The 26,335-nt window shown below is 42.0% G+C and overlaps 1 protein-coding gene across 2 annotated transcripts; it reads right to left on the reverse strand.

The window, feature by feature from the left end:
- Positions 1 to 2,919: 2,919 nt before the first annotated feature.
- Positions 2,920 to 22,811, reverse strand: RABGGTB (Rab geranylgeranyltransferase subunit beta). 2 transcript variants are annotated; one of them, XM_084636708.1, is made up of 9 exons: positions 21,243 to 22,811; positions 19,908 to 20,015; positions 14,823 to 15,020; positions 12,914 to 13,019; positions 10,312 to 10,364; positions 10,061 to 10,171; positions 8,572 to 8,697; positions 7,653 to 7,802; positions 2,920 to 4,690 (listed from the first exon to the last, which is right to left on the reverse strand). In XM_084636708.1, exons 1-9 carry the CDS (start codon positions 21,243 to 21,245, stop codon positions 4,550 to 4,552), a joined length of 996 nt encoding a protein of 331 aa, XP_084492834.1. In that variant the 5' UTR covers positions 21,246 to 22,811; the 3' UTR covers positions 2,920 to 4,549. The 2 variants fall into 2 exon arrangements, with proteins under 2 accessions (XP_084492834.1, XP_084492835.1); XM_084636709.1 differs by lacking the exon at positions 21,243 to 22,811 and adding an exon at positions 20,928 to 21,097.
- Positions 22,812 to 26,335: the final 3,524 nt, after the last annotated feature.

Here is a 26,335-nt window from a genome sequence, read left to right on the forward strand (position 1 = left end):
TGCTATTTGTAAGCTTGTAAACGAATATTATACAGTGGAAAAACAGGTTTCAGAGTAGCATCCGATGAAGTGAGCTGTAGCTCACGAAAGCTTATGCTCTAATAAATTTGTTAGTCGCTAAGGTGCCACAAGTACTCCTTTTCTTTTTAGTGGAGAAACAGTTCACTGCTAGACACCATCAACTGTTGCAGGATGAGAAATGGAAACAAATGAATGCCTGATTTTGCCTCTTCTCAGCCATCAATACAGCAGTGTCTCTGCACTCGGGTAAGACACTGTTGATGTCTTTGAAATAAGATGCACTGCCTCCAGACCTGATCGCGACCATGCACGATTATGGTGCTTCTACACCGCCTCCAAAAGTAGGTATGTTTTGCTAGTACCTGAATTTCAAACACAAGGAATTACAGCCTGCCTATATTTCTACTGCAATTCTATATGAGTGGAATATCTGTATTAACATAAGAATGGACATACTGGGTCAGAGCAATGGTCTATCTGACCCAGTATTCTTCTTCTGACAGTGGCCAGTGCCAGGTGCTTCAGAGGGAATGAACAGAACAGGGAGTCATCCATCCCATCATCCACTCCCAGCTTTTGGCAGTCAGAGACTATGGACACCCAGAACATAGGGTTGCATCCCCATCCATCAATAGACCTATCCAACATGAACTTATCTATCCATTTTTTGATCCCCATTATGGTTTCAGCCTTCAGAACATCCCCTGGTAGGGATGTCCAGATAGCACGTATGAAAAATTGGTCCAGAGGGTAATAGGTTACCTATATAAGGCAAAGCCCCTAATATCGGGGCATCTGATCATACTTTCCCTGGATGATGAGTTCCACAGGTTGATTGTGTGAAGTTCTTTCTTCCTTTTGTTTTTAAACCTGCTGCCTATTAATTTCATTTGTGACTCTTAGTTCTTGCGTCATAAACACTTCCTTATTTACTTTCTCCACACCAGTCATGATTTTATAGACCTCTATCTTATCCCCCCTCAGTAATATTTTCCAAGATGAATAGCCCATCTTTTTAATGCTGTTCCATACCCTTAATCATTTTTGTTGCCCTTCTCTGTACCTTTTCCAATTCTAATGCATCTTTTTTGAGATGAGGCAACCAATACTGCACCATATTCAAGGTGTGGGCATACCATGGATTTATATAGAGCAGAGGTGGGCAAACTACAGCCCGCAGGCCACATCCGGCCCGCAAGACCATCCTGCCTGGCCCGAGCTCCCAACCAGGGAGACTAGCCCTCAACACCCACACCCTCATCATGCCATGCCACCAGTGCTCTGACCCGCCACTCCTGCCAGGCAGCATGGTGGCATGACTGGCTCTGGTGGCTGGTAAGGGGGCAGGGAGGGGTTGGATAAGGGGCAGAGGGTCTGGAGGGGCAGTCAGGGGACAAGTAGCATGGGGTGGTTGGATGGGGTGGAGGTGGTCAGGGGGTTGGACAGGAGTGGGAGTCCCAGGGGAACTGTCAGATGGCAAGGGTGTGGTTAGAGGGTCAGGGCAGTCAGGGGTCAAGGAGCAGGGAGGGTTGGATGGGTCAGCTGTTCTGAAGCGGGCAGTCAGGGGGTAGGAAGTGGGAGGGGGTGGATAGGGGGCAGGGGCCATGCTGGTTGGGGAGGCACAAACCTTCCCTACCCAGCCCTCTATACAGTTGCACAACCCAGATGTGGCCCTTGGGCCAAAAAGTTTGCCCACCCCCATACAGTGTCATATTTCCCTCTTATTTATCCATTTCCTAAGGGTGCCTAACATTTTTGACTGCTGCTGCAGATGTTTTCAGAGAACTATTCACAATGACTCCAAGATCTCGAGTAGGAACAAGAACAGGAGTACTTGTGGCACCTTAGAGACTCACGAAAGCTTATGCTTAAATAAATTTGTTAGTCTCTAAGGTGCCACAAGTACTCCTTTTCTTTTTGCAAATACAGACTAACATGGCTGCTACTCTGAAATTTATTAGAGCATAAGCTTTCGTGAACTACAGCTCACTACATCAGATGCATAGAAGGGAACACACACACACACACACACACACCCAGAGATAACTGGGAAGTTACTAAAAAACTGTAAGAGGCTAATTAGTTAAGATGAACTATTTTCAGTAGGAGAAATAAAACTTTTGCAGTGATAATCAAGATGGCCTATTTAGACAGTTGACAAGAAGGTGTGAGACTACTTAATTTAGGGAAATAGATTCACTATTCTCACACCTTGTCTTACAGTTTGTATAGTTCCCACTTATCTCTGTGTCTGCATGTGTGTTCCCTTCTATGCATCCGATGAAGTGAGCTGTAGCTCACGAAAGCTTATGCTCTAATAAATGTGTTAGTCTCTAAGGTGCCACAAGTACTCCTGTTCTTTTTGCGGATACAGACTAACACAGCTGCTACCCTGAAACCTGAGTAGGAACAAATAATTTAGACACCGTCATTTTGTATGTATAGCACCTATCAACACTGAATTCCATCTGCTTTTTTTTGCTCCATCACCTAGGTTTGTGAGATCTCCTTTTAACTCTTCATTGTCAGCTTTGGACTTCACTATCTTGAGCAATTTTGTATTGTCTGCAAATTTTGCCACCTCACAGTTTACCCTTTCCTATATCATTAATCGAGATGTTGATCACCACTGGTCCCAGTATAGATCCCTGGAGGATACCACTATTTGCCTTTCTAGATTTTGAAAATGACCATTTAGTCCTACCCTTAGTTTCCCATGTTGACTAGTTATTGATCCATGAGAGGATCTTCCTTCTTACCACAATATTGTTACTGCAGTTCCAGGACATTAGTAGCTATGCTGCAATGAATGATTGTTTTTTCAATATATACATTGAAGGATACTTCAGTATGAAGTTGTGTAAAAATATCAATAATTATAGAAACAAGTGTGTGAAAACATTTAATAAAGGATCTCTACATGCAAAGTCAAGCTGTCAAAGACAGTACTAATATCTTACTGTAATTCCACACAGGGAGCTGAAAATCTTAACATTTAAACATGATAAAATGAGGTAGTTAGTAATACCAATGCTGAGACTAAATGCTTTAACTTCCACATGTTATAAAGGACAACTAATTTTCTTCATTGGATGCTTTATTGATGGAAGATTGAACAAGATATAATTTATAGATAAATTCGTATGTGTAGTGACAGCTATTGCTAGATTGACTACAATATACAGTACCAGAATCTTTCAAAAAAAAAAAAAATCTATATAATATAGTAATTAAAGCGGAAGACTAGAATATATTTAAGCAGTGACTAATTAGAACACTAGTTTGCTTTGTACACCTTTTCTTATCAGTGGTCTTCTTTAACAGAACCACCAGTTAATTTAGAAAAACAGTTTGACTGGCAAAAAGGCTTTTAAAGAAAAATAACCTTAAAACAGGCCAATTGAAATAAGGACTAGTGCTCTGCATTGACCATTCTATTAAAAAAATGGAGAACTATTTTGAAAAATCTTTTAGGACATCTGTAACTATAAATAAGCTGGGGACTGTTAAAGGCTATTTTTTCCTTCACAATTACCTTTAATATGGTCCAACTGGAATTTCACTTAGTCTTTCTCAGTCAGAACATGGTGACCAGATGCAAACACACAATGCTATGGGATGTAAAATGGAGGCACTTTAAGCGCTCCAATGAAGACAAAAACGATTTCATCCTTCAGAAAATATTTTTCATAGCTACTTTTATTCTTGATATTTCTTTCGCAACTATTTTCTCAAGTGCTAATGAAGTAGTAGTTCAAACCAATGACAAATTTTCAATTAGCAGCACATTTGGCAAATCATAAGACTGTAGAGTGGCAATCTGTAGAATGCTTATTACCAGCAAGTCTCAATCTACACTCAAACACAAATTATATTGGATTTCCAGTAGTAAAAATATTTTCTTTAATAAAGGACTTTACTGGTAGGTAACAACTGTATTTGCTGAGAACAAAAACCTTTACTCTTAATTGCTAGGAGAAGAAAACTTGTGTTTCAGTGGATAAAAATGGTAGTATATCCTAAACAGGATGTTTTAAATGCACAAGTGTCCACTAACATCAAAGTGTTCTAACTGTAAGTATCTTTTCTCTGCTTCTCTTAAATACAGTGCTCAGGGCAATTCACTGTCAATACATGCTTATATTATCAAGAAAAATGTTTTATGATTGATGTTGTAGGAAATACAAAAAAATTAAGTCATTCAAGTACTCTACTAGTGGTACTAATACACTGTTGTTCTAAGTTAGTGTACAGAGCTCACAGGTCCACATATATAGATGCAGATAAAAATGTTTCTTTTCATCTGTTACAGACCTGCAATACATGTAACATCCACATAATTTATTTAAACAAGCCATTTTGACACAATCCACAGACAAAGTGACAAGGTTTACTGTATAGTGATAATTTCTTACTGTACTGATGTAAACACATTAAAATGAAAAAATATATGCAAGTATGTTTGAGATGAGTTTCAACCAACAAAATCAAAGCAGCTGAGCATTGCAACCTTTTGCTTCTGTAAGGTCTAGCTCACAAGTTCAGGCTGTACATTTATTCTTTGAAGGATGTCTTCAGGCATACAAAAAACAGGACTGACAGGCTTAATTTGTTCGTCTCCTAACAATGATAGTCCAGCAATTCCAAATAAGGTGTGAAAAGGATCCACCTGGAAAAAAATTAACTAATTTATAACACACTGACAACTAAAACCCTTTGGATGAGTTTACAGTGAGAGAATAAGACAACTGAGTTGCTAGAAAAGACTGAGAAAGCTCAATGGTGGTTGAAGATTTAATTTCAGAGAACAATGCAAATGCACAACTTCCTGGTTTTTAGTATGCAATTACTTTAAAAATAACAGAAATATTCACGCACATTAAAAGAAATCAATAGCCAGCTTCAAACTGTATACATTTAGGATACAACTTTGAGATGTTTGAATTGATGATGTTTGTTGCCACCAGAAAATTTTTTAAACCTGAACTCAACAGTATGCATAAAGATAATGGAAAAAGTCTGACAGCTCTTTCCACCAATTCCTCTATTGTATTGTTACAACATGGTAAATCCAGCACCTCATGATTCTACTATATATAATGTAAAAGTTATAGGCTAACCTGGTGATCTAAAACCCAATCTGCCATAAACTCCACATTTTATTGGTGTTTGGCAGTCTCTCTGAACATAGAGTTGTGCTGACAGGTCTTATAGTAGGGGTTCTCAAACTGGGGGTTGGGACCCTTCAGGGGGTCATGAGATTATTACATTGGGGGGGGGTGTCACGAGTGGTCAACCTCCACCCCAAACCCTGCTTTGCCTTCAGCATTTATAATGGTGTTAAATACATCAAAAGTGATTTTAATTTATATGGCAGGGGGGAGGCGCACTCAGAGGCTTGCTATGTGAAAGGGGTCACCAGTAAAAAAGAGTTTGAGTGTCTCTGTCTTAGAGGGAGCCAGAGGGACCTGCATACACAACTGGAGGGAAAACAGGAAAAGAAAAATGGGGCATAGAAAACAAACAAAAAAAAAAGGTAGGAGGTAATTCTCCGAGATTTAGCGATTCCTTCATGAGATTAGAAACAGATTTTCCAGAAGGCTGCTATGCAGTTTGCATATCCCTACACAGACAACATAGAAGGCTACTTACTTAAACCCTTAGGCTGAGGGTATGCCTTCAGTGATTTAGCCTGCATCTTCATTGCAAAGTGGGCATTGCCAGCACTAGTGAAAATAGAAACCAGGGCTATAACCCATACCCCACAACTGTGCTGGCTAGCACCAAACTGAGAGCACCACTTAGCTTAGATGACAGGATTGTGTGTGTGGACAATACCCAAGTAAGAGCCTGAGCTAACTGCACTAAAGAAACCCTTAGGACTTAGTTCACAGCTTACTAAAGTTCCTTACATTGCTCTGCTGTGTAAATAAGCAATAAACTAGGTGGAAACAGCCCCCTGAATATACCATCTGTACAGAAGGCCTCACTGGCCAGTTTACAGCTGGCTTAAGGGCTCTACACTGACCCAGCTACCAGCCTCCCACATCTTAGTATTCTGATATCGCCTAAGAGCCTCAGCCTCGTACCAGGGCCCTAACATACTAAGCACTGAACAAAACACAATTAAAAGACTGTCCCTTCCTCAAAGAGTTGGCATAGCAGGCAGATCATGGGCATGTCCAGAATGCATAGCACTGGCTATTCTCTGCTTCCTAAGGCCCATAGATAGGCCATTAAAAGCCAAATGTAAGCTAAAGGAGCTCTGAGGCTGCTCTAAATTTACACAGGAGACTGGGCCCCTGTATGGCCCCAAAGTTAATGTTACTTTCTAATTCTCCTTAGAGACATTAAAAAAAGCTTCCTGCTACAAGTGTTGGGCTAACTTAGCAGACATGGGCAGGCCCAAGTTACGACAAGCCAAGCCTGAACAAGTAACTATTGTGAATATATTTATAGTAAATAAGGGAGGGAGAAACTAACTAAACTCACGATTGTGGGTATTAGAGAGACAAAGTGCATGAGGTAATATCTTTTATTGGACAAACTTCTGGTGAGAGAGAGACACGCTTTCTAACTACAGAGCTCTTCCTCAAGTCTGGGAAAGGTATTCAGTCTCTCAGGTAAATACAAGTTGAACAGAAAATTTAGCTTTAGTAGCAGCAAATATTTCAATTCTCACAATAACTGCCACAACACTGTGTTTTACTGATGACCAGATTGTAATTTGACCTTAAATATACTGCCACAATTTTTAATGGGAAATCTTAAATATTATTTTCACCTTCCATTTTCATGTAGCTCACTTTCATCTTTAGTTTACCCAATGTTTTTTGTTTAAATTAACACATTTGTCTTTGCTAAATTCTAAGCCAGCAGTGGGTCGGGACCCCAAAGTGGGTCAAGACCCCATTTTAATGGGTTTGCCAGGACTGGTGTTAGACTTGCTGGGGCCTGAAGCCCAAGCCCCACCGCCTGGGGCCAAAGCCCAAAGGCTTCAGCCATGGTGACTCAGGCTTCAACTTCATCCCTCATTGGTCGGGCTCAGGTTACAGGCCCCCTACTAGGGTGGCAGGTCTTGGCGGGCTCAGGCTTCAGTTCCCCCTCCTGGGGTCATGTAGTAATCTGTTGTCAGTAGGGGGCTGTGGTGAAGTTTGAGAACCCCTGTTCTAAGCTATAAATATCCAGAGCATATATTCTTAATGTTTTCCAACACCACTTAACTGAAAAGAAAAAAAAAAAATAATAATCAAATGTAACTGGACAAGTCTATTTAAACAACTTTAGTTTTTACTTCTCTTTTTACTGTAGCATTTTAAAATGTACACAGTCACAACTGCAACAGAGTCTACAATCTTATTAGCCTGTTGCTTTTTAAAAAAATGTTTTTTCAGCCGTCTGCTGGGGCTTTAAACAGGAAAAGGCTCCTGAATTCTCAGCATGGGATAATCTGCAGATATCAAAGACTGTCACATGCTCCCTCAAGGAAACAGATATGCTAAGTAGCATTACCCTGTTCATACTCATGTACTACCTGCATTGGTTTAATTTTTATTATATAGAACATAAAGCCTTTTGCAAACCTGTAAACCTTGAATTTCAACCTAAAATGTACATTTAAATGAACTTGCCATATCTCCTGGTCTGTCTGCAAATCCTCCAGTCTCCTCATCCTGGCAAGCCAAGATAAAGCAGCGCAATTTCTCTCTGTCAATCCAATGTAGTCTACCAATTATCTTCAGGGATGCTAACACCCACCATGAATAACATACATCTGGTAACTGGCAAATAAATATACGAGTATTACTTTTTTTAAATACATGCGTTGCAGTAGTAACACTAGGTTTCGTGAAACCACTGGCCACATCATCAAAACGTCACTGAGTGGAGTACAACTCTGGAGCATTGTTTCTTGGGCAGAGAACAGAGTTCCAACACCCAGCTTATTCACAGATGGCCCTTCCTCCTCCCCCTGTCCCCCAGCAGCAGAATCACAAGTGTTCTGCTGCTTTTGAAACCTTGAGAGTCTCTTTGGCAGGATTTTGGCTCTGAAGAAGACAGCCATGAAAATACCATGTAAACGAGGAAGAAGGACAAGAGACTTTGAGGACAGTATCAACTAATAATTTAAACAACAACAAAAAAAAAATCTTAAGTTTGAAAGCATTTGTCTGCTGCATCCATTAAGAAAACTAGTGCTAAGAAGTCTCCACTTGCAAGTCAGTCATTCCGGATTACATTATTCAATTGTTGGACACATACAATAGAGTCCCACAAAAATTATAAATCCAACAAAGTATTTTTCTCGTTACTTTACGAATGAACATTTATAAATCCCGTAGTACACAGCATTCCTAAAACATCACAATATATCCAGGCCCTGATTCAGCAAGATATTTTGAGGCTTAATCAAGATTAAGAGTAAAAACATTTGAAAAGTTTTGCAACAGCATTTGAGAGGAAGTCCATGATATTTTCCAGGAATTAGAAAAATATTTCTGCTTCTACACTAAGAGTTTTTTTTTTTTTTTAAAAAAGCAAACCAAATACCTTCTCTGGCCTTCCATTGAGACCTCCAGAGGGTAACTGACGTTCACAAAGCCACCAGCCCAGCAAGTCAGCATTTATTTGGTGCAACTGGCCTGTTATAGCCAGAAATCCTGTGCAACAATAGATCTAAAATTACAGACATAAAGTTCATGTGTATTTAAGAACTAAAAGTAGCATGTAATAAGACTAAATGTAGGAAGATCACAAAGCAGGATTCCATTATTTCACATCATGCTAATAGTTAAAATAAGCAAGTTAGAAAATTAAGTGTTCAGTTTACAAAGTGAACATACTACTCCACTGTTATGATTTTTTACATCTTATCAGAAGATAACATTTTTACTAATGTACTCTAGTTGTCATTAAAAGCAAAATGTAATTTGTAGAGTCCTGAAAGATCAGACTGAACGTTAAGGTATTTTCTTAATGTATGCAGGACCTTACAGGAGACTCAGAATAAAAAAACCTATTTTGAGGCGGACTGTATAACGTTCAGTTGCATGTTTCATAAATAAGTTTCTCTATATTGAGTAGTTTTTATATTTTCATTTAAACAAATAAATCCTTCCAGATTCTGATGCTCAGAACAATTATGGAAAATGAACAGCTGATTATTGTGATTAAATCTATACTGAAATAGTACTAAAATGTGTTAAAGTTAACTTCTATCAACTGGAGGTTCGGAGTAAGTGTTGGTATCAACTTAATCCAAAGTTAAGTTACATGTAAAGTTTCTAGAGGAAGTCATACAGGTCATCTTCCTTGGCATTTATCCATTCTTAATGATATCATAATTCTTAATGAGCTCTAGTTGTACCCCTTCACCTTACCTCCAGCTAGCCTGTCACCTTAAAAGAAATTCCACCAGCACCATCAAGAAGTTAACCAAGTTACCTCTGCAACATATCAGACTTTACCGTAGATTCCACTCTTACCTTTTATTCTAAATTCCACCTGAACTATAATTAGGCCAAACAAGTATTTTTGCTACCAGAAGGTAAGACATTTGAACAATATGCAAGCCAGTAAATTACAAAAGTTCTGATATGCTTATTCTAACAGAGAAAAAGTAGATGATTTTAAAATTGTGCTCTAATCATATTAGAACATTTGAGATATTTCCTCCCTAACAAATCTGAATGTTAACTCCTTTTTGAACCGCTGCATACTGGTCTTTCTTTTGGAACTTTTTTAATTACATTTTTAACTCATCCCTGTGAAGTTTGAAACAAAAATTCACACCACTATACAAAATTGTGGTTCTGATATGGATTTTTACAGACAAAATTCAGCTTCTAGGCCTCTTAACAGATGAATTCTGTACTTGTGTCATTTAATGGAATAGTTCTTTACATACATTTAGGAACTGAAAAATGCTTCAGTCTGCATTGCTGACAGGTTTTAAAAACAATGATAAAAAGTAAATATTTGATACTTAAGAATTTCTTGCTAATTTAAAATATTTCAGTGTGAAAGCACCACCACTTACCTGCCCTGCATGTGATTCAGAACCTGGTCTGCAACCAAATCCTCCATCAAAGTTCATACAGGACAAAACAAATTCGACTGCTTTTTCCACATCAACAACATCTAGCTTCCCCTGCAAGTCAGAAAAGTCCTTTTAACATTTTATACTACCACCAAGTAAATTAAGTACACCTACTGTAGCATCATTTGTCTGCCATCCACAGAAAACTGTTACATATTTGTATCTAATAGCCACCCTATTGCAGAACTTACCAAAAGAGCTAGTGTTGCTGCAGCACAGAAAGAGAACCTTGTATCTATTTCTCCTACAAAGGGGGAGAAAAAAATAGTATAACTACAGAGAACTATATATATATATTTTTTTTTACAGGCACACAGAGAATGCATGCTATTAAAAAGGGTACAGTAAGTCACGAAACATGGGTGTTTCCCTGATTAAATAGAAAACACTCCAATACTTTACACCAATATTTTCCTCCACCAGTCAATACATTCACATTATTTCCCAATAGGATAACACTAAACAAATATAAAGTGATCAGTATGTAACCATGAATTAATAATCCTTTGATCACTTTGTGGTTGCCAGATAAATATCCAGGTTTACCCCAGTTAAAAGTAATTTGTAAATATGCTATTTATTTTTCAGTTTCTAAAAAATACCCACTGCACAGTCTGTGCACTGAATGGAAAGAGAACTGGTTAAACCATGTCAACACAGAGACTCATTCACCAGTAAATTACCCACATTACCCACTCTCAGCTCTTCAACATCATAATCTGAACGCCACAAAGACTCAGAACTTTGGACAAAGCAAGTTAAAGAGCAGTGTACCCTCAAGAATACACCAACACCAGGCTCCACAATGCTCAAGGTCCTCAGCTGGTGTGAAGACACAGATCAAGAAAGGTCTCTTAGGCAAGGTCTACACTAGAAGCTTGCAAGTACAGTTTCATCAGTTAGAGGAATGATTTTTATGACATTTCTATAGTGGCAAAAAAGCCCTAGTATAAATAGTTATATCAGCAATGGGCAAACTTTTCGGCCCAAGAGCCACATCTGGGTATGGAAATTGTATGGCAGGCCATGAATGCTCATGAAATTGGGGGTTGGGGTCCAGGAGTGGGTGAGGGCTCTGGGGTGGGGCCAGAAATGAGTAGTTCAGAGTGTGGGAGGGGTCTTCCGACTGGAGCAGAAGGTTGGGGTGGGGGGGTGAGGGCTTCAGCTGGGGATGCGGGCAATGGGCTGCGGATGAGGGGTTTGGAGTGCAGAAGGGTGCTCTGGGCTGGGACCGAGGGGCTCAGAGGGCAGAAGGGGAATCAGGACTAGGGCAGAGGGTTAGGGTGCAGGCGAGGGTCAAGGTGCAGACTCCGGTTGGCACTTACCTCAAGCAGCTCCCGGAAGCAGCGGCACGTCCCCCCTTCCAGCTCCTACGCAGTGGTGCGGCCAGACAGCGCTGCACTCTGCCCCATCTGCAGGCACCGCCCCTGCAGCACCCACTGGCCACTGTTCCTGGCCAATGGAAGCTGCAGGGGTGGCGCTTGGGGCAGGGGGCAGCATGTAGGGGCAGGCAGAGAGCTCCACAAGAGCTGGAGGGGGGACATGCTGCTGTTTCCAGGAGCCGTGCAGAGTGGGGCAAGCCCCAGACCCCGCTCCCCAGCAGGAGTTCAAGGGCTGGATTAAAACGTCTGAAGGGCCGGATGTGGCCCCCCGGGCCATAGTTTGCTCGCTCCCGAGTTATATTGTTTAAAAAAAAAAAGGTGTGTGTTATTTTGCTAAGGGAACCAACCATTATACCAGCAAAAGCTGTGCATACATTAGGAGGGGTTGCTGTATCAGTAATCCTTTTCCCAGCGTAGATTAGACCTCAGTAATTAGAACTCAAATCAACACTTTAAACTGTACCCCAGATACAAATAGAGAATGAGTGCAGTTTTTCAGAACTGGTATAATATCCTCGTTGTAGCTCCTATCACCAATCAAGCAGGTAACCACATTCTGTATTAGCATTAGCTCCTGAATTTTCTTCAACGGTAACCTCATTTAGAATGCATTTCAGTAATCCAATCTGATAAATACTAACAAGAATGTAAATTGTCATATCCTTGCCTGTGTATTTTATTACTATATTATGACAAACTGGTTCAATGTAAAAGTTGGTCATCCATATTCAGCACCATTTTAATACCAACACATAGCTTGTCAACCACAAACTGATGCTTATGGATTTACATATGTTGAAATACCTTGATCGTTTCATTTTATTAACTGAAAAATGAAACAATGGTTTTGTTGTAACTGATATTCAACAGGATACAACATTGAAATATTAAAATATATTTTATATAAAATAAAGAATATTTTAAAATGTCAACAGAAGAAAAAGTGAACAAACATACCGTCTAAAAAATCAAAATTAAAGCAGATCAATATTTTTAGAAGCTGTGACTGCAGACGCAGATGTGTGTCATTGCTATGCAGAGATAGTTCCTTTTACAAGCAACAGACATACCACAACTTAGAATCACTAGATAGTAAACTCAAAGATTAATATCTGATACAAATTACACTGAAATGAGAAGGCACCCTCCATCACAAGCTCTAACAAGTTTTGAGCTTTCAGAAACTTCTATGAAGGCTATTCAGTTTTTGTTATTTAATTCCATTTTTCTATAAGTTTAGAGTCATCTAGAAAAGCAATGACATGTGACTGGCTCCTTTTTACACACGGAGGGAAATAAATGCAGTTCATGCACAATACACAGTGAAAAAACATGCAGGGCAACTTAATCTTAACTGCTTCATTATATGAAATATGTAACTCATCAATGAGATTTTGAAGACGTAAGTTACCCCATTTGTCTCCAGCAAACGATCCATCTTCTTTTTGCAGGCTCTTTACGTAGTCAACAATTTTATTTACATCAACAACATGGAGACTATCATATAAGGTAAGAATCTGCAAAACAAAAATAACTCACATCAATTACTAGAAGGATAAAGTTTCCTAGAATTTACCAGAGAACCAGAGCCCTAGTTTTCTTAAAACAAAACACAGAATTTAATTTTATCGATGAACATAAAATCACTAAAACTTTTCACTACCATGAAAGCTTCAGCTAACTACAACCTACCCAACATTACAAGCTTGATTCCATAAAATTTTAAAATTCCCAAATAAAGATGAAGATTTCCATGCATGGTCTCAACACAATCTCTTTCTCCACTTTAAAGTTTTAAAACAGTCATTTAAGTTAGGCTAGCATCATGGAACATGGTATTGATTTATTACAGTCTGATTATGGTTGAATTTTGTTAGGAGATAAGGATGTTTTGGGCTTGTAGTAGTATGTATACCTAAGTAATGGAAAGGTGCAGAAAGCTTTTGGATAGGTGCATATTTACAAATATAGATTAAAAAAATCACAACTTGAGTTTAAAAGTATAGACTAGTCCTCAATAAGCAGCACATGCCTGGTAATAGTGAGAAGAATTTTAAGTTATGAACAATTTAGTTAAATCATATTATAGGAAGTAATTCAGCTGATTCTGCTCAAAAAAGCTCTTGGAAAAACCTCTATGGAGTGAATTATAAGGGGATGGTGGAGAGGAGAATTTCAACAAAATTTTGAAAAATTTCACCCAGGTCTAAGTTCTCTTTATCTGCTGATTGCAATTTAAGTCCTATGGAGTTGCAGAAAACAAATTGAGCAATTCCCTAATTTCAGCCACAGTGTTTGGAGTAATCTATATTTTGCAGTTTACAGAGGGTTACATAATACTCCAGTGTTGCAATATGCTTTTTTAAATCGAAAAACATATTAACATTGCCATATTGTGTTCTAATAAAGTTGCAGGACAGGAAAAGCAGAAATTAAGATTCTTGTGGCAACTTGCACTTATTATTTTGGATTAGCAGTTTAGAATTCTTAATGTATAATATAAATGAATACAGTATGTGCAAGGTGGGTTAGTTTAGCATTGCTAAAAGAACCTTAGATTCGCATTTCCTGACTTTATTTTAAATTTGTAACTTAAATTTTCAGTTTAGATTTTTATATTTAGGCTGCAATCTATTGTGGTTTTATTACCTTATAGTAACATCAATATTAAGCATAAGGAGTTTAAGAAAATCAGAAGGACCTCAAGACTTATTCCCTCTCTATACTGGGCTGGGAACCCTATGTACATATCTTTTGGCTGGCGAGCATGGATAGACCCAAACTTGGTCCAGAATGTGTGGTAACCAATTAAGACACTGAGAATAATTTATGACGAGCAGAAGTGTGGCTCTATACCCACAATAGCTGGGACTCACTCAACCTAAAAAGAGTGGGCACAGCAATTTCCTCAGGTCTCAGAGTAATTCTAGAGCTAAAGTGTGATAATCATCAACTTTAGATTCAGGTAATACATGCCAAGACTCATCACTGACCTGCGATACTCCTGGGCCCCATCTCTCAGTACCAGACACATCTACTCTATTTCATCCTATTCAAGGATTACAACCCACAACACTTCTTCCCTAGAAAATGATTTATGATACAAGATTTTTTAAAATGCCATTTAGATACATGTGGTCCCAGCTTGTCTATAAATCTATAAGTTGAACAATTTTTCTAATGAACAAATCCGGCTCAGATAAAGCATTTCAATGTGACAGCAGAAAAATGAAATACCTTGGTGGTATCTGAACAGTCAAATTAATTTATTAAATCAAGCAGCTGTTTTCACTTACTTCCAATATTTTCTATATATTTACCTGGACAGCACTTAGGGTATATAAAAGGTGAGGATCGTGACCTATACTGGCACTTATTCCACCGCACTCATGTTGACATGATTTGATGAAGGCTAGAATTTCTTCTTTGGTCATTCGTTGCAGCTGTCCCATGAGATCCATTACTGTCAGTCCCCAGTAGACACCGCTCATCCTCAAATATTCCGACATACAGTACTCCTAAGTAGTACAGAATTTTAGTTCTTAAGCAGACAAAGACATATAAACAATCAGAGCCCTCCTCGGATACAAAAATTTGGATCTGCATCCGATCTGCAAAGATGGTAAACAATACAACTGCATCTGCAGATACATATACCCGCAGATAGAAAGCGGGTATCTGTGGTTTTGCAGGGCACTGTAAACAAGTGGCGATTGTATTTTTTTGTATAATGCTGCAATTTTGTAAGTTAGACTAAGTTCTCTGAACTACAGATCTAGCATTACCAAATCCTCCCCATCCAACCAACAAGCCAAGTTGTACTTTATTCTAAGTTGTTTACTTATGAAAGACAAGCTTTCTAAGCTGGCTAAGATGCTGCAACTGATTCAGTGAATTTCTGCCTTTTACTTAATTTTTCCATCTTAGATGGCTGAGGCATAAGGTCAAGTTACTTGCTCATATTTATGCAGCAGGACAGTAGCTCAGACCAGATCGTAAGTTACAATCTTCTTGGCTCTGGTCCTTTGCTCAAGTCCTTTGCTTAAATGGTCCCCTCAAAATAACAGCCTAACATTCAGTTAATTACCTAATTGCTATTTTCCAAAATTGAAGCAAAGCAATTTAGAGCAGTAACAGGAAGAAAAAAAAACCTAATTTATTGTAGCTTAATATACTGTTATAAATCTTTCTTGATCAGCATTACCTATGATTTTTCATACTGTATTGTAATATTCCATAGTAATTTATGTATTTTCTTGCTACAGGTGAGCAGGAGAGCGAGACCATACACATGGCATAAGAGAAGGAAGGTTTCAGTCAGAGGCACCACACTTTAAAACGTAATTGAGGCCATCTTGTTGGCAGACCTGTCGTATTTAAACATCTAATTTTATTTTTCTGTATGTTTTCTCTGTGTAGCCTTATGAATATCAAATATATACAGATATTCATAATTGGTTTAAAAACCCCCAAGCACGACTGCTACAGACTACTCTGGAAAAAGGTACTAAATGACTAGAATGTCCAATTCGCTTAGTTTGTAATTCTATTAAAACGTAGCTGAACAGTACTACTATGAGCAGAATATAAGAGATTAATTTAATAAAGAATTATACATTCTATGTCCAGCTGAAGTCATAAACCAGCCCAATATTGTAATACACATCACATGGCTAAACTAACTATGTGTCATTTTTTATTAAAACGCTGCTCCCAGAACTGACCCTATAACATGTCAAGTTATGCCTCCAGCATATTGAGGATTGTTAAAGGCTATCGGTATTTGAAAGGATTTGTAAGTACTCATTCCCAAGACAGGTTTCAAAGTAGCAGCCGGGTTAGTCTGTATTCCCAAAAAGAAAAGGAGTACTTGTGGCACTTTAGAGACTAACAAAAGCTTATGCTCAAATAAATTTGTTAGTCTCTAAGGTGCCACAAGTACTCCTTTTCTCATTCCCAAGAGAAATTCCTCATGTTTTGGTATTTCTGGCACAAAGGCTAAGGCCAGACCATTGGTGGACTTGAAAGGGGAACACTAAAAATCAAGCCAGACTGAAATAGGGAAACATGAGGTTCAATAATTAGAGCTGATCAGGAATTTTCTACCAAAACAGTTCTGTCAAAGAAGCTGATTAATTGAACCAGATGTGTTTCAAAGCAACAGTCTCCTTTGACAAACTTATATCAGACTTCCAGGTGGACTGCTGTGGAGCCTAGGCTTCCAGGGTCTAAGGATCTGGGATAGGTAAGACATGTGGACTACTTGAGCGTTGGGAAGTAGCGCTGGTTCACAGCTCAAGGGCAGTCTTATTATGCAAGGCTTCCAAGCTCCTTGCCATGGAGTCAGGACCCAGAAAGCTCCGTCTGTCACAAGGGCTCAACTCCTGTATCTGCAGCAGGGAACCAGGGTTCTCAGGCTCCCTGCTGTGGAAACATGGAAAACCCACTGTAGCCTGGCCTCTCAGAGTATATCTACCCTGCAAACAAACAAACAGAAACCAATCTATAGCTATAAGTAAGGCCCTACCAAATTCACAGTCCATTCTCGTCAATTTCCTGGCCAGAGGGTTTTAGAATTGGTCAATTTAATGATTTTAGATGATTATATCTGAAATTTCAGGGTGTTGTAACTGTGGGGGTCCTGACCCAAAATGGGATGGGGGGGGTTGCAAAGTTGTTGTAGTGGGGTCCCAAGATTGCCACCCTCACTTCTGAGCTCTGAAGGCAGCACCCTTCCAACTTCCTGCAGTTAGAGGAAGTTCCCAGAGGTGGAGGTGGGTAGGATCTCCCCCCCCCATGTTGCTGGGAGCGCCCCAGCCGGGGGTTCCTAGCTGCTAGTCCACACCATGGACAGATTAAGACAGGGGCCTGGCCAATTTGGGGACCCACCCAGGAAAAACACATGTCCCAGCCCCAGGTCAGAAGCCCCTACAAGGTCACCCTGAGCCCTGGCAGGAGCTGCAGGGGAAGAAGCCCTGATCCTGGGATGCCCCCAGGCCCACTGGAGCAGCAGTAGTGGGGAAGCCCCAAGCCTGAGCTGCCCACAGGCCGAGGTGGCAGGAATGTAAGCCCGTAGCCCCGGGAGAGGAAGTCCCGAGCTCATTGCAGAAGCCACAAGGGGTGTGTGCACGTATGTGTCACGGGATCCCCGACCCCCGGCTGGAGTGGCATGGGGCAGAAGCCCCGAGTCCAGGCAGTCTGTCCCACCCTCCTGCATCCGCCCTGGCTGCAGCCGTCAGGAGCAGAAGCCCCCAGAGGAGGAAGCCCTGGGCTCAGCGCTGGAGCAGGAGCCATGCGCTGGGGCAAGCCCAGAAGCCGAGGCTGCCCTAGCTGCAGCCACCAGGAGCAAAAGCCCCCAGCCCGGCAGGAGACACTGCGGGAGGAAGCCCCGAGCTCAGTGCCTGGACCCAGAGCTGTGGCTGGGGGGGAAGAGAGTCCAGAGCCCAGTTCCTGGGCTTCTGCAGCAAAGAAGTGAGGGTATACCACCCTCATTTCTGCACTGCCCCTGGAGGTGGATCTGATCTCCCCACCAAGAGTGGCCCCGCAGCAAAAGGAAAACTCCTGTCCCTCCCCAGCCCGGACAGACTAGCAGCCCCAGGCTCTCAGCAGCAGGGGAGATCAGATTTTACCATGACGCATTTTTCACAGCCGTGAAATTGGTAGAACACTAGCTATATGTCTCACAGCCCAGACTCAAGCTTGCGTTATGGTGCTAAAAACTTCTGTGTAGACATGCCCACTCAGGCTGTGAAACCCCGAGATGGGGGTGGGTCTCAAAGCCCAAGAGGGAACATGCACTATTTTAGCACTGTAGGCAAGCCTGAGCTTGTAGACCCAAGCTCTGAGATTCGCTGCCACAGATTTGTTCTTCTACAGTGTAGACATATCCTCCGGGTCTAGGCTCCCCAGGTCTACAAAAGGAGGCTTAGAAGCCCCAAGAGCCCTAGCTTGAGCCCAGACTCCTAGGGTTTCCAGACCTCCCTGCCATGGAGTCAACTGTCTCAGGAGTCTAGGAAACTGGGGTCCCCAATCCCTGTGAAACTGACAAGAATCACATTAATTTAAGTCAGCAGCTGCTGGGGTCCAGGGAGCATATTTCATTTTGGAAATGAAAGATTTTCCGGCTCACCTGAAATTTCAAAACATTAAAACTTCCAGTCACTGGAAATCTCAGGTTTGGCCAACTCTATTGGTACTCATGTGGAAGATACTCAAATGGCAGAGTTAGAGATATTATCTGTCCCCATGTGGAAGAATTCTATTTCATTATTGTGTTAATTCAGCACCAGGCTAGTGATGCTTTCCACAATATTTGATAGCTATATTTTTTAACCTGTCTCTTTCTTTGTTTTTTTAAGATAGTTACATGGAATTATATTTGGAAATGTAGAGTGAAAGCTTGGCCCTAATGCTAAAGCTCCCAGTGATTTCACTGGGACCAGAACGTAACTTCTTAACTGGGGATCATGCTGGATGATCCACTCAAATAGAAACAAGTAGTTTGCTGTTTTCTCACTGTCTCATGAGAGGCCAATCTAGGTTCCATGTCAGCGACAGATGTGGTCATCTTCTCCGACAAAATACTATAGGAGGGATGAATGACCAACCAACAATATAAATGTCTCTCTTTCATAAAACCAGATAGGGTTGGTTGGCTAAGGTTCACTGTTAACAAGACAGAGGTATACGTCTGGTTGGCTAGGAAAAATATATGGAAGAGAGAGGTGCACCTGCCTTGTGCTACCTGAATTCCAACATAAGGGTCCTGTGGGAATTTCAGATGCTTTTGAATATACAAACAGCAGCAGCAGACAAGAGTGCTTCCTTTTGTCCATGTTTGGCAAGGCTAGCTGCAGCTTTGCCTCTCAGATGAACACCTCTGCAATTATCTGTATCCCTTTCACCCTCAGACTAGATTACTGTAATACAATGAATTTAGGGCTACACCTAAAATAATATAGAAGTCTCAAAACAACACATTTTCTAGTAGAATCCAGATTAAATCCAGTGATGCTGAGGCTCATTATATCAGGTAGAAATGCAACTATGGGACATACATGATATTTGTGAAGATGTTGTATCACAATAGCACAAATTCATCCTAATAAGCAAAAAAAAAATCACATTTCCTAGGTCTCAGAGTAATTCTAGAGCTAAAGCAGTGATCTTCAACTTTAGAGTCAGATAATACATGCCAAGTCTCATCATTGACCAAGGAAAACCACCATCTCCACCTGTCAGAAGAACAGTCTTTTCTTTTAACCCTTCCCTTTGCATTCAGAGACAAAAAAGATATGCAACTTTCTAACTCATCACCTGCCAACCTACTCCTACCAGTGCAGGAAATGGCAAAATATATAACTGTTGTCAGAGTATTATCAATAGTGAAATAAGCAAATACCTACATAATCGTCTTTCTTTGCACCATAAGAAGCTATGTAATCTGCATGTTTCTCCAAAAACAATGTGCTTGGTGCATCAGGTTTTATAACAACATCCTTTTGTGGCGTTCCCTTTAAAAAAAAAAGTTAAGTTGTATTATCAATCTAAAGAGGCCTCAGTATCTGATTTTTAAGAAATGTATTATTGTTATAAATAACACATAAATTGATAGTAACATATCAGACTGAGAAATTAATTCATTTTATGTGTACCAGTCAAAGCTGAATATTTGTCAGCACTTCATTTCTTTTAAACAGACGTCTAAGTCTGCTTTATTCTTTCCCGGTTAAAATTTCCAACTTATTTTACAGAGCAAAGTCTATAAATAAAAACTTCGATAAGTTTACATTTTCACTAACCCAGATACATATTAACCAAACTAGGTTTCAGAGTAGAAGCCCTGTTAGTCTGTATTCGCAAAAAGAAAAGGAGTACTAGTGGCACCTTAGAGACTAACTAATTTATTTGAGCATAAGCTTTCGTCAGCTATAGCTTACACTCAAATAAATTGGATGAAGTGAGCTGTAGCTCATGAAAGCTTATGCTCAAATAAATTAGTTAGTCTCTAAGATGCTACTAGTACTCCTTTTCTTTTTATTAACCAAACTAGACATTTTAACACCCTCCGCCCCCCACCCATTACACTCAAGGTGACGCTCTGCAGCGAATCCGTGCAGGCGGGTAAATAGCGACCCGCCAACGCTTCACGTGGCGGGGACGGGGCCTCGTGCTCATCGCGGCCCCGATTTCAGGTCAAGATTGCTCAGCTCACAGAGTTCAGATTCCACCTCCCAGCCCTGCCCCCAAATCCCTGCCAGCTCCGCAGCGTCAGCCTGGGATCGCCCGGCCCCTCCTCGTTACACATCCCGAGGCCCTCACAGGCCGGGGCCCCGCCCGCCCCGCTGCCTGAGGACAATTCCCCGCACCCCCGGCTCCATCTCCGGCCCAGGCCCCATCGCACCCCTCCCCCTTAGCCACGTTACCCCAACGGCCGCCACCCCGCTATCCGGGCGCTTGGGCCCCGCTAGGCTGGCAGCGGGCGCCGGGCTCTACAGCCGTCAGCGCGGGGCGACGCCTCCCGCGCTCTGCAGCGAGCCGACGGGCCCAGCAGCGCCTGGATCGATCCGAGCTCGCCAGGCGCAGGGCGGTGCCCCCCGCCGGACGATGAGACGCGACCTAGCGGGAGCCGGCAGTAAAAGGGCGGGGCAGGGCGGGCCAGCAGCGCGGGGAAGGAGAAGGAGACGGAGACCGCCCGGAGAAGTCCGCGCCACGCGGCAGGAGCGAGCGACGCTACCCACCATGTTAGCAGCCTCCGCCGCACGCGCCACCAACCGTCAGTCCTACGGGCGACTGGTTGAAGGGGAGGAGGCGGTGCCCCCGCCGGCCTTTCAAGACCCCGCCATAGCTGTCCTTGGCGCTGCCTGCTGACTCTGCAACAGAGCCCTACCTAGCTCTCGCTGCTCTAGGGCGGAGCCCGCGCACCAGGCGCGCGCCCTGACTGGCGGTGACCCGCTTCCGCTTAGGTGCACTGCGCGCGGCCTGCCCCAGGAGGATCCCGGCTGACAGGCGCCGCCTGCACAATAGAGAGCGACCGCGTGGGGCTCATAGGGGCTAACGGGGGGACAGCGCACGGAGAGGCCCCGAGTAGTCGCGCGTGTGCCGAGGGCGGGACCAGCGAGACCGGGAGGGGGAGGCTGCGCCCAAGTCAGGCGAGGGCCTGAGCCGCGCGCCCGACTTGGGCCGTGGTCACGCGACGCGACGCGGGCTCCATGCGCGGCCGCTTCCGCGCGGGGCCCAACGCAGAGAAGTCAGCGGGCCCGTGGCGGCATCAGCGCACCGCCCCTAGCCGGGCCGCTGCCCCAACGTGCCGCCAGCCCCTTCTGCCCAGGGAGGGACACTGCTTTTCACTCCCGCAGCGTTGTTGTGGTCTCCTAAGGAATACGAACACTTGCTTTAAACTCCCCCCCCCTTTTTTTAAACGTTGGGTCCCTCCTGTGGGGTAACCTACCTGGGCCTCCCCCCAGCCCAAACAGCAGATTGAGATGTAGCTTCACAGGCTGGAGCAGCATAATGCCGTGCAGGGGGAAAAACCCCCAAGAGATTAACTGCAAGGGTGAGTTTAAAGCAGATTCAGGCTTGAAAGTTAATTCAGGTTAAGAGGGGGAACGGATGTAAAGCGTAATAGCTCTGCTTGATAATTCTGCAGGTGGACGTGTTCTGGAAGAGTGCTTTGGTCATGGGCAGCTTAATCCACTTTAAGACGGAGCAAAACACTCTTAGGCCTGGTCTACACAAGAAAACTTCTTAACTATTAGCTACTGGAGGAGTGTAAAAAATCCATACCCTTGCACAGAACAGTTAAACCAACATACATAACCCCTGGTGTAGCACTAAGTTAATGGAAGAATTCTTCATGACATAGCTAGCTTTGACCCCTAGGGGAGGCAGATTACTTACAGTAATGGGAGAATCCCTTGTGTTAGCATAGGTAGTGTCTACACTGAAGCATTACAGTGGAGCAGCTGTGCTGCTGTAGCATTTTAAGTGTAGACATCCTTAGGCCTTGTCATAAATATAAAGGGAAGGGTAAACCCCTTTAAAATCCCTCCTGGCCAGAGGAAAAATCCTATCACCTGTAAAGGGTTAAGAAGCTAAAGGTAACCTCGCTGGCACCTGACCAAAATGACCAATGAGGAGACAAGATACTTTCAAAAGCTGGGAGGTGGGAGAGAAACAAAGGGTCTGTGTCTATTGGTATGCTGCTTTTGCCAGGGATAGACCAGGAATGGAGTCTTAGAACTTTTAGTAAGTAATCTAGCTAGGTATGTGATAGATTATGATTTCTTTAAATGGCTGAGAAAAGAATTGTGCTGAATAGAATAACTATTCCTGTCTGTGTGTCTTTTTTGTAACTTAAGGTTTTGCCTAGAGGGATTCTCTATGTTTTGAATCTAATTACCCTGTAAGGTATCTACCATCCTGATTTTACAGGGGTGATTCCTTTACTTCTATTTGCTTCTATTTCTATTAAAAGTCTTCTTGTAAGAAAACTGAATGCTTTTTCATTGTTCTCAGATCCAAGGGTTTGGGTCGGTGGTCACCTATGCAAATTGGTGAGGATTTTTACCAAACCTTTCCGAGGAAGTGGGGTGCAAGGATTGGGAGGATTTTGGGGGGAAAGACATGTCCAAACTACGTTTCCCAGTAAACCCAGTTAGAGTTTGGTGATGGCAGTGGATATTCCAAGGACAAAGGATAAAAGTAATTTGTACCTTGGGGAAGTTTTAACCTAAGCTGCTAAAAGTAAGCTTAGGAGGTTTTCATGCAGAGCCCCACATCTGTACCCTAGAGTTCAGAGTGGGGGAGGAACCTTGACAGGCCTGGTCTACACTTAAAAATTAGATAAACCTCAGTACATCACTCAGACCTATGAAAAATTTTGCATCCTGAGGACTGTAGTTAGTTCAACCTCACCAGCGGTGTAGAGGCAGCTTGGTCAACAGACAGTTGCTTCCATCAACCTTAGCGACTTTACTATATGACTTGTAAATTGGATAATATGCATATACTTCATCCTTCCTCAGGATGGGGCTCCTTTTCCAGCCCTATATGTCTATCAATAGGTTATGCAAACTATCTGCATTTTCCAAGACAGCCTTTGTTTGTTAAAGTCAGAATTCTAGGAGTGCAGTTATTGTTCTTTCCAAGGTTGTTGGAGTTGCAGTTTTCTAAAACGTGGCTTGCTTCAAAGACATACTTTAAATGAAAAAATAAAGGGTAGCAACAGAAAATCTAAAATGCATAAAGTACATAAAAGAAAAAAAATCAATTAAACTGTTTCCCAATCTATACTCCTTTCCAATATTACTACTTATAAAAAGATCTGGAGATAACTAAGTGTTCTGCTTTTGCAAGCTTTGATTAAAAATGTGTTCTGGAGCCACACTATTACAGATAATTAAAACAGAACCCAAAGTACTATTCGAAATACTACATCATATCATACCCAACTAGTGGTCTACAACTATGCCAAACTATACTCTAGTCACTGAAGGACTTTGGTATTCAGAGAATAGATTAAAGGATTTCCAAAGGCCCACTGGGTCTTCTGCAACCAAGCCCTAAGAGTAAAGTATCCTTCAAAATGCAAGTTTCAGAGAAGCAGCCATGTTAGTCTGTATCCGCAAAAAGAAAAGGAGTATTTGTGGCACCTTAGAGACAAGTACTCCTTCAAAATACAAACATTCCAGGAATTGGATTAATTGTTTTCTGAGGGAACACCTTTACTAGACTTTTAGAAACTTAGGTACCAACTAAAAGCCAAATACAACCCTGTAATTAGATCAAATAGATCACTTCCAGTCTTTGAAATATCTCTTTTCCATTATTTGTAACATCTATTACCACATGCAATAGATTTCCATTAGGGCCTCCGCAAAGGCAACAGTTTCTTGACAATACAGTTCATTTGGGCTGCTGCACAACAATCAACCACCTGTGCAGAAATATAAGATTACAAATTTAATTTTGGATGCTTGGGGGAAGGGGAGCATAAAACAGCATGCCAGCTCAGATGACCCATGGGAATCACTTTTTATGTGTGTAGGAGGGAGCACCGCAAGTCATTCCATTCCTCAGACAGAAATTCCATATAAGGTGATATGTAGTGTTGGAGCCGTGTTGGTCCCAGGATATTAGGGAGACAAAGTGAGTGAACTCATATCTTTTACTGGACCAACTTCTGTTAGTGAGAGAGTCAAGCTTTTGAGCTTACACAGAGCTCCTCTGCAGGTCTGGGAAATGTACTCAGAGCATCACAGCTAAATTACTCCTTGGGGAATTCTGCGCCCCTCTGCGTGCCAGAATTCAGGGCCCCTGCAGAATTTGTTTTCTCCACAGAAAATACATTCTGCTGGACAAGTGCTGCAGTTGTGCATTTTGTCCACCAGGGGCTGCTGTCGCACCAGAACAGAGCAGCCGCTCCCAGGTGGGAGCAACCCCAGCGGAGATAGGAAAGAGAAGAAGCTGTGTTCCTCACAGTGCCCTGGCCATGGATCCAGGTCAGGAGGCACAGGAATTGGAGCATAGGGCACAGGCTGGGGAGTCATACATTTGGGTTCAGAAGGGCTACTGGGGCAGGGGGAAGAGAGTGGGGCAGGGGCTGAGTGGGAGTGGGGGTGCAGAGACACATGGGGACGGGGGGAGAGTTGGTGGCTGATAAGGGCAGATGTGCCTCACTGAATGTGAAAGGCTTGGGGTCAGCGAGGCTTGACGTGGGAGAGACCCCCTAACAATCCTTCCTCACCCCCCCAAAAAACCTGTTCCATACTTCTCCCACCCACACTCAACAACTCACCAAATTCACACCCAGGCTCCTTCCCAGCAATTAATTCCCTCTCCCTCAGCTCCTCAATTCCTCTGACTCCCCCAAGCCTTTGCACTGCTTCTGAGGGGTGTGGGAAATATGTTTCTGTATTGTAGTTTAAATTAATTATTACTCAAAGTTCTATGTTTCAGAGTAACAGCCGTGTTAGTCTGTATTCGCAAAAAGAAAAGGAGTACTTGTGGCACCTTAGAGACTAACCAATTTATTAGAGCATGAGCTTTCGTGAGCTACAGCTCACTTCCTCAGATGCATATCGTGGAAACTGCAGCAGGCTTTATATATACACAGAGAATATGAAACAATACCTCCTCCCACCCCACTGTCCTGCTGGTAATACCATATCGTGGAAACTGCAGCAGGCTTTATATATACACAGAGAATATGAAACAATACCTCCTCCCACCCCACTGTCCTGCTGGTAATACCATATCGTGGAAACTGCAGCAGGCTTTATATATACACAGAGAATATGAAACAATACCTCCTCCCACCCCACTGTCCTGCTGGTAATACCTATTACCAGCAGGACAGTGGGGTGGGAGGAGGTATTGTTTCATATTCTCTGTGTATATATAAAGCCTGCTGCAGTTTCCACGATATGCATCTGAGGAAGTGAGCTGTAGCTCATGAAAGCTTATGCTCTAATAAATTGGTTAGTCTCTAAGGTGCCACAAGTACTCCTTTTCTTTTTTCAAAGTTCTATATTAACATGCCTACTAAGGAATGTATTTGTCCTGAATCTTTTTTTGTTGTCTGTATTGTTACAGACATACATGCTGACAGGTATTTTGAAATAAATTACCAAAATAATTGAAACTAGTGTGATTATATTGTGTTATTTGTAAAAATAACACATGCAGAATTTTAACATATTGTGCCCATAATTTTTTGACACAGAATTCCTCAAGAAGTACTAAATACAAAGTGGAACAGATTGTTTAGCATAAGTAGTTAACGCATATCTCAAGGGACCAATCAAGGGGAAGTGGCCTGTTAACACCCCTG

Source organism: Lepidochelys olivacea, assembly GCF_965140295.1.
Source record: "Lepidochelys olivacea isolate rLepOli2 genome assembly, chromosome: 8".
NCBI classification, from domain to species: domain Eukaryota; kingdom Metazoa; phylum Chordata; order Testudines; family Cheloniidae; genus Lepidochelys; species Lepidochelys olivacea.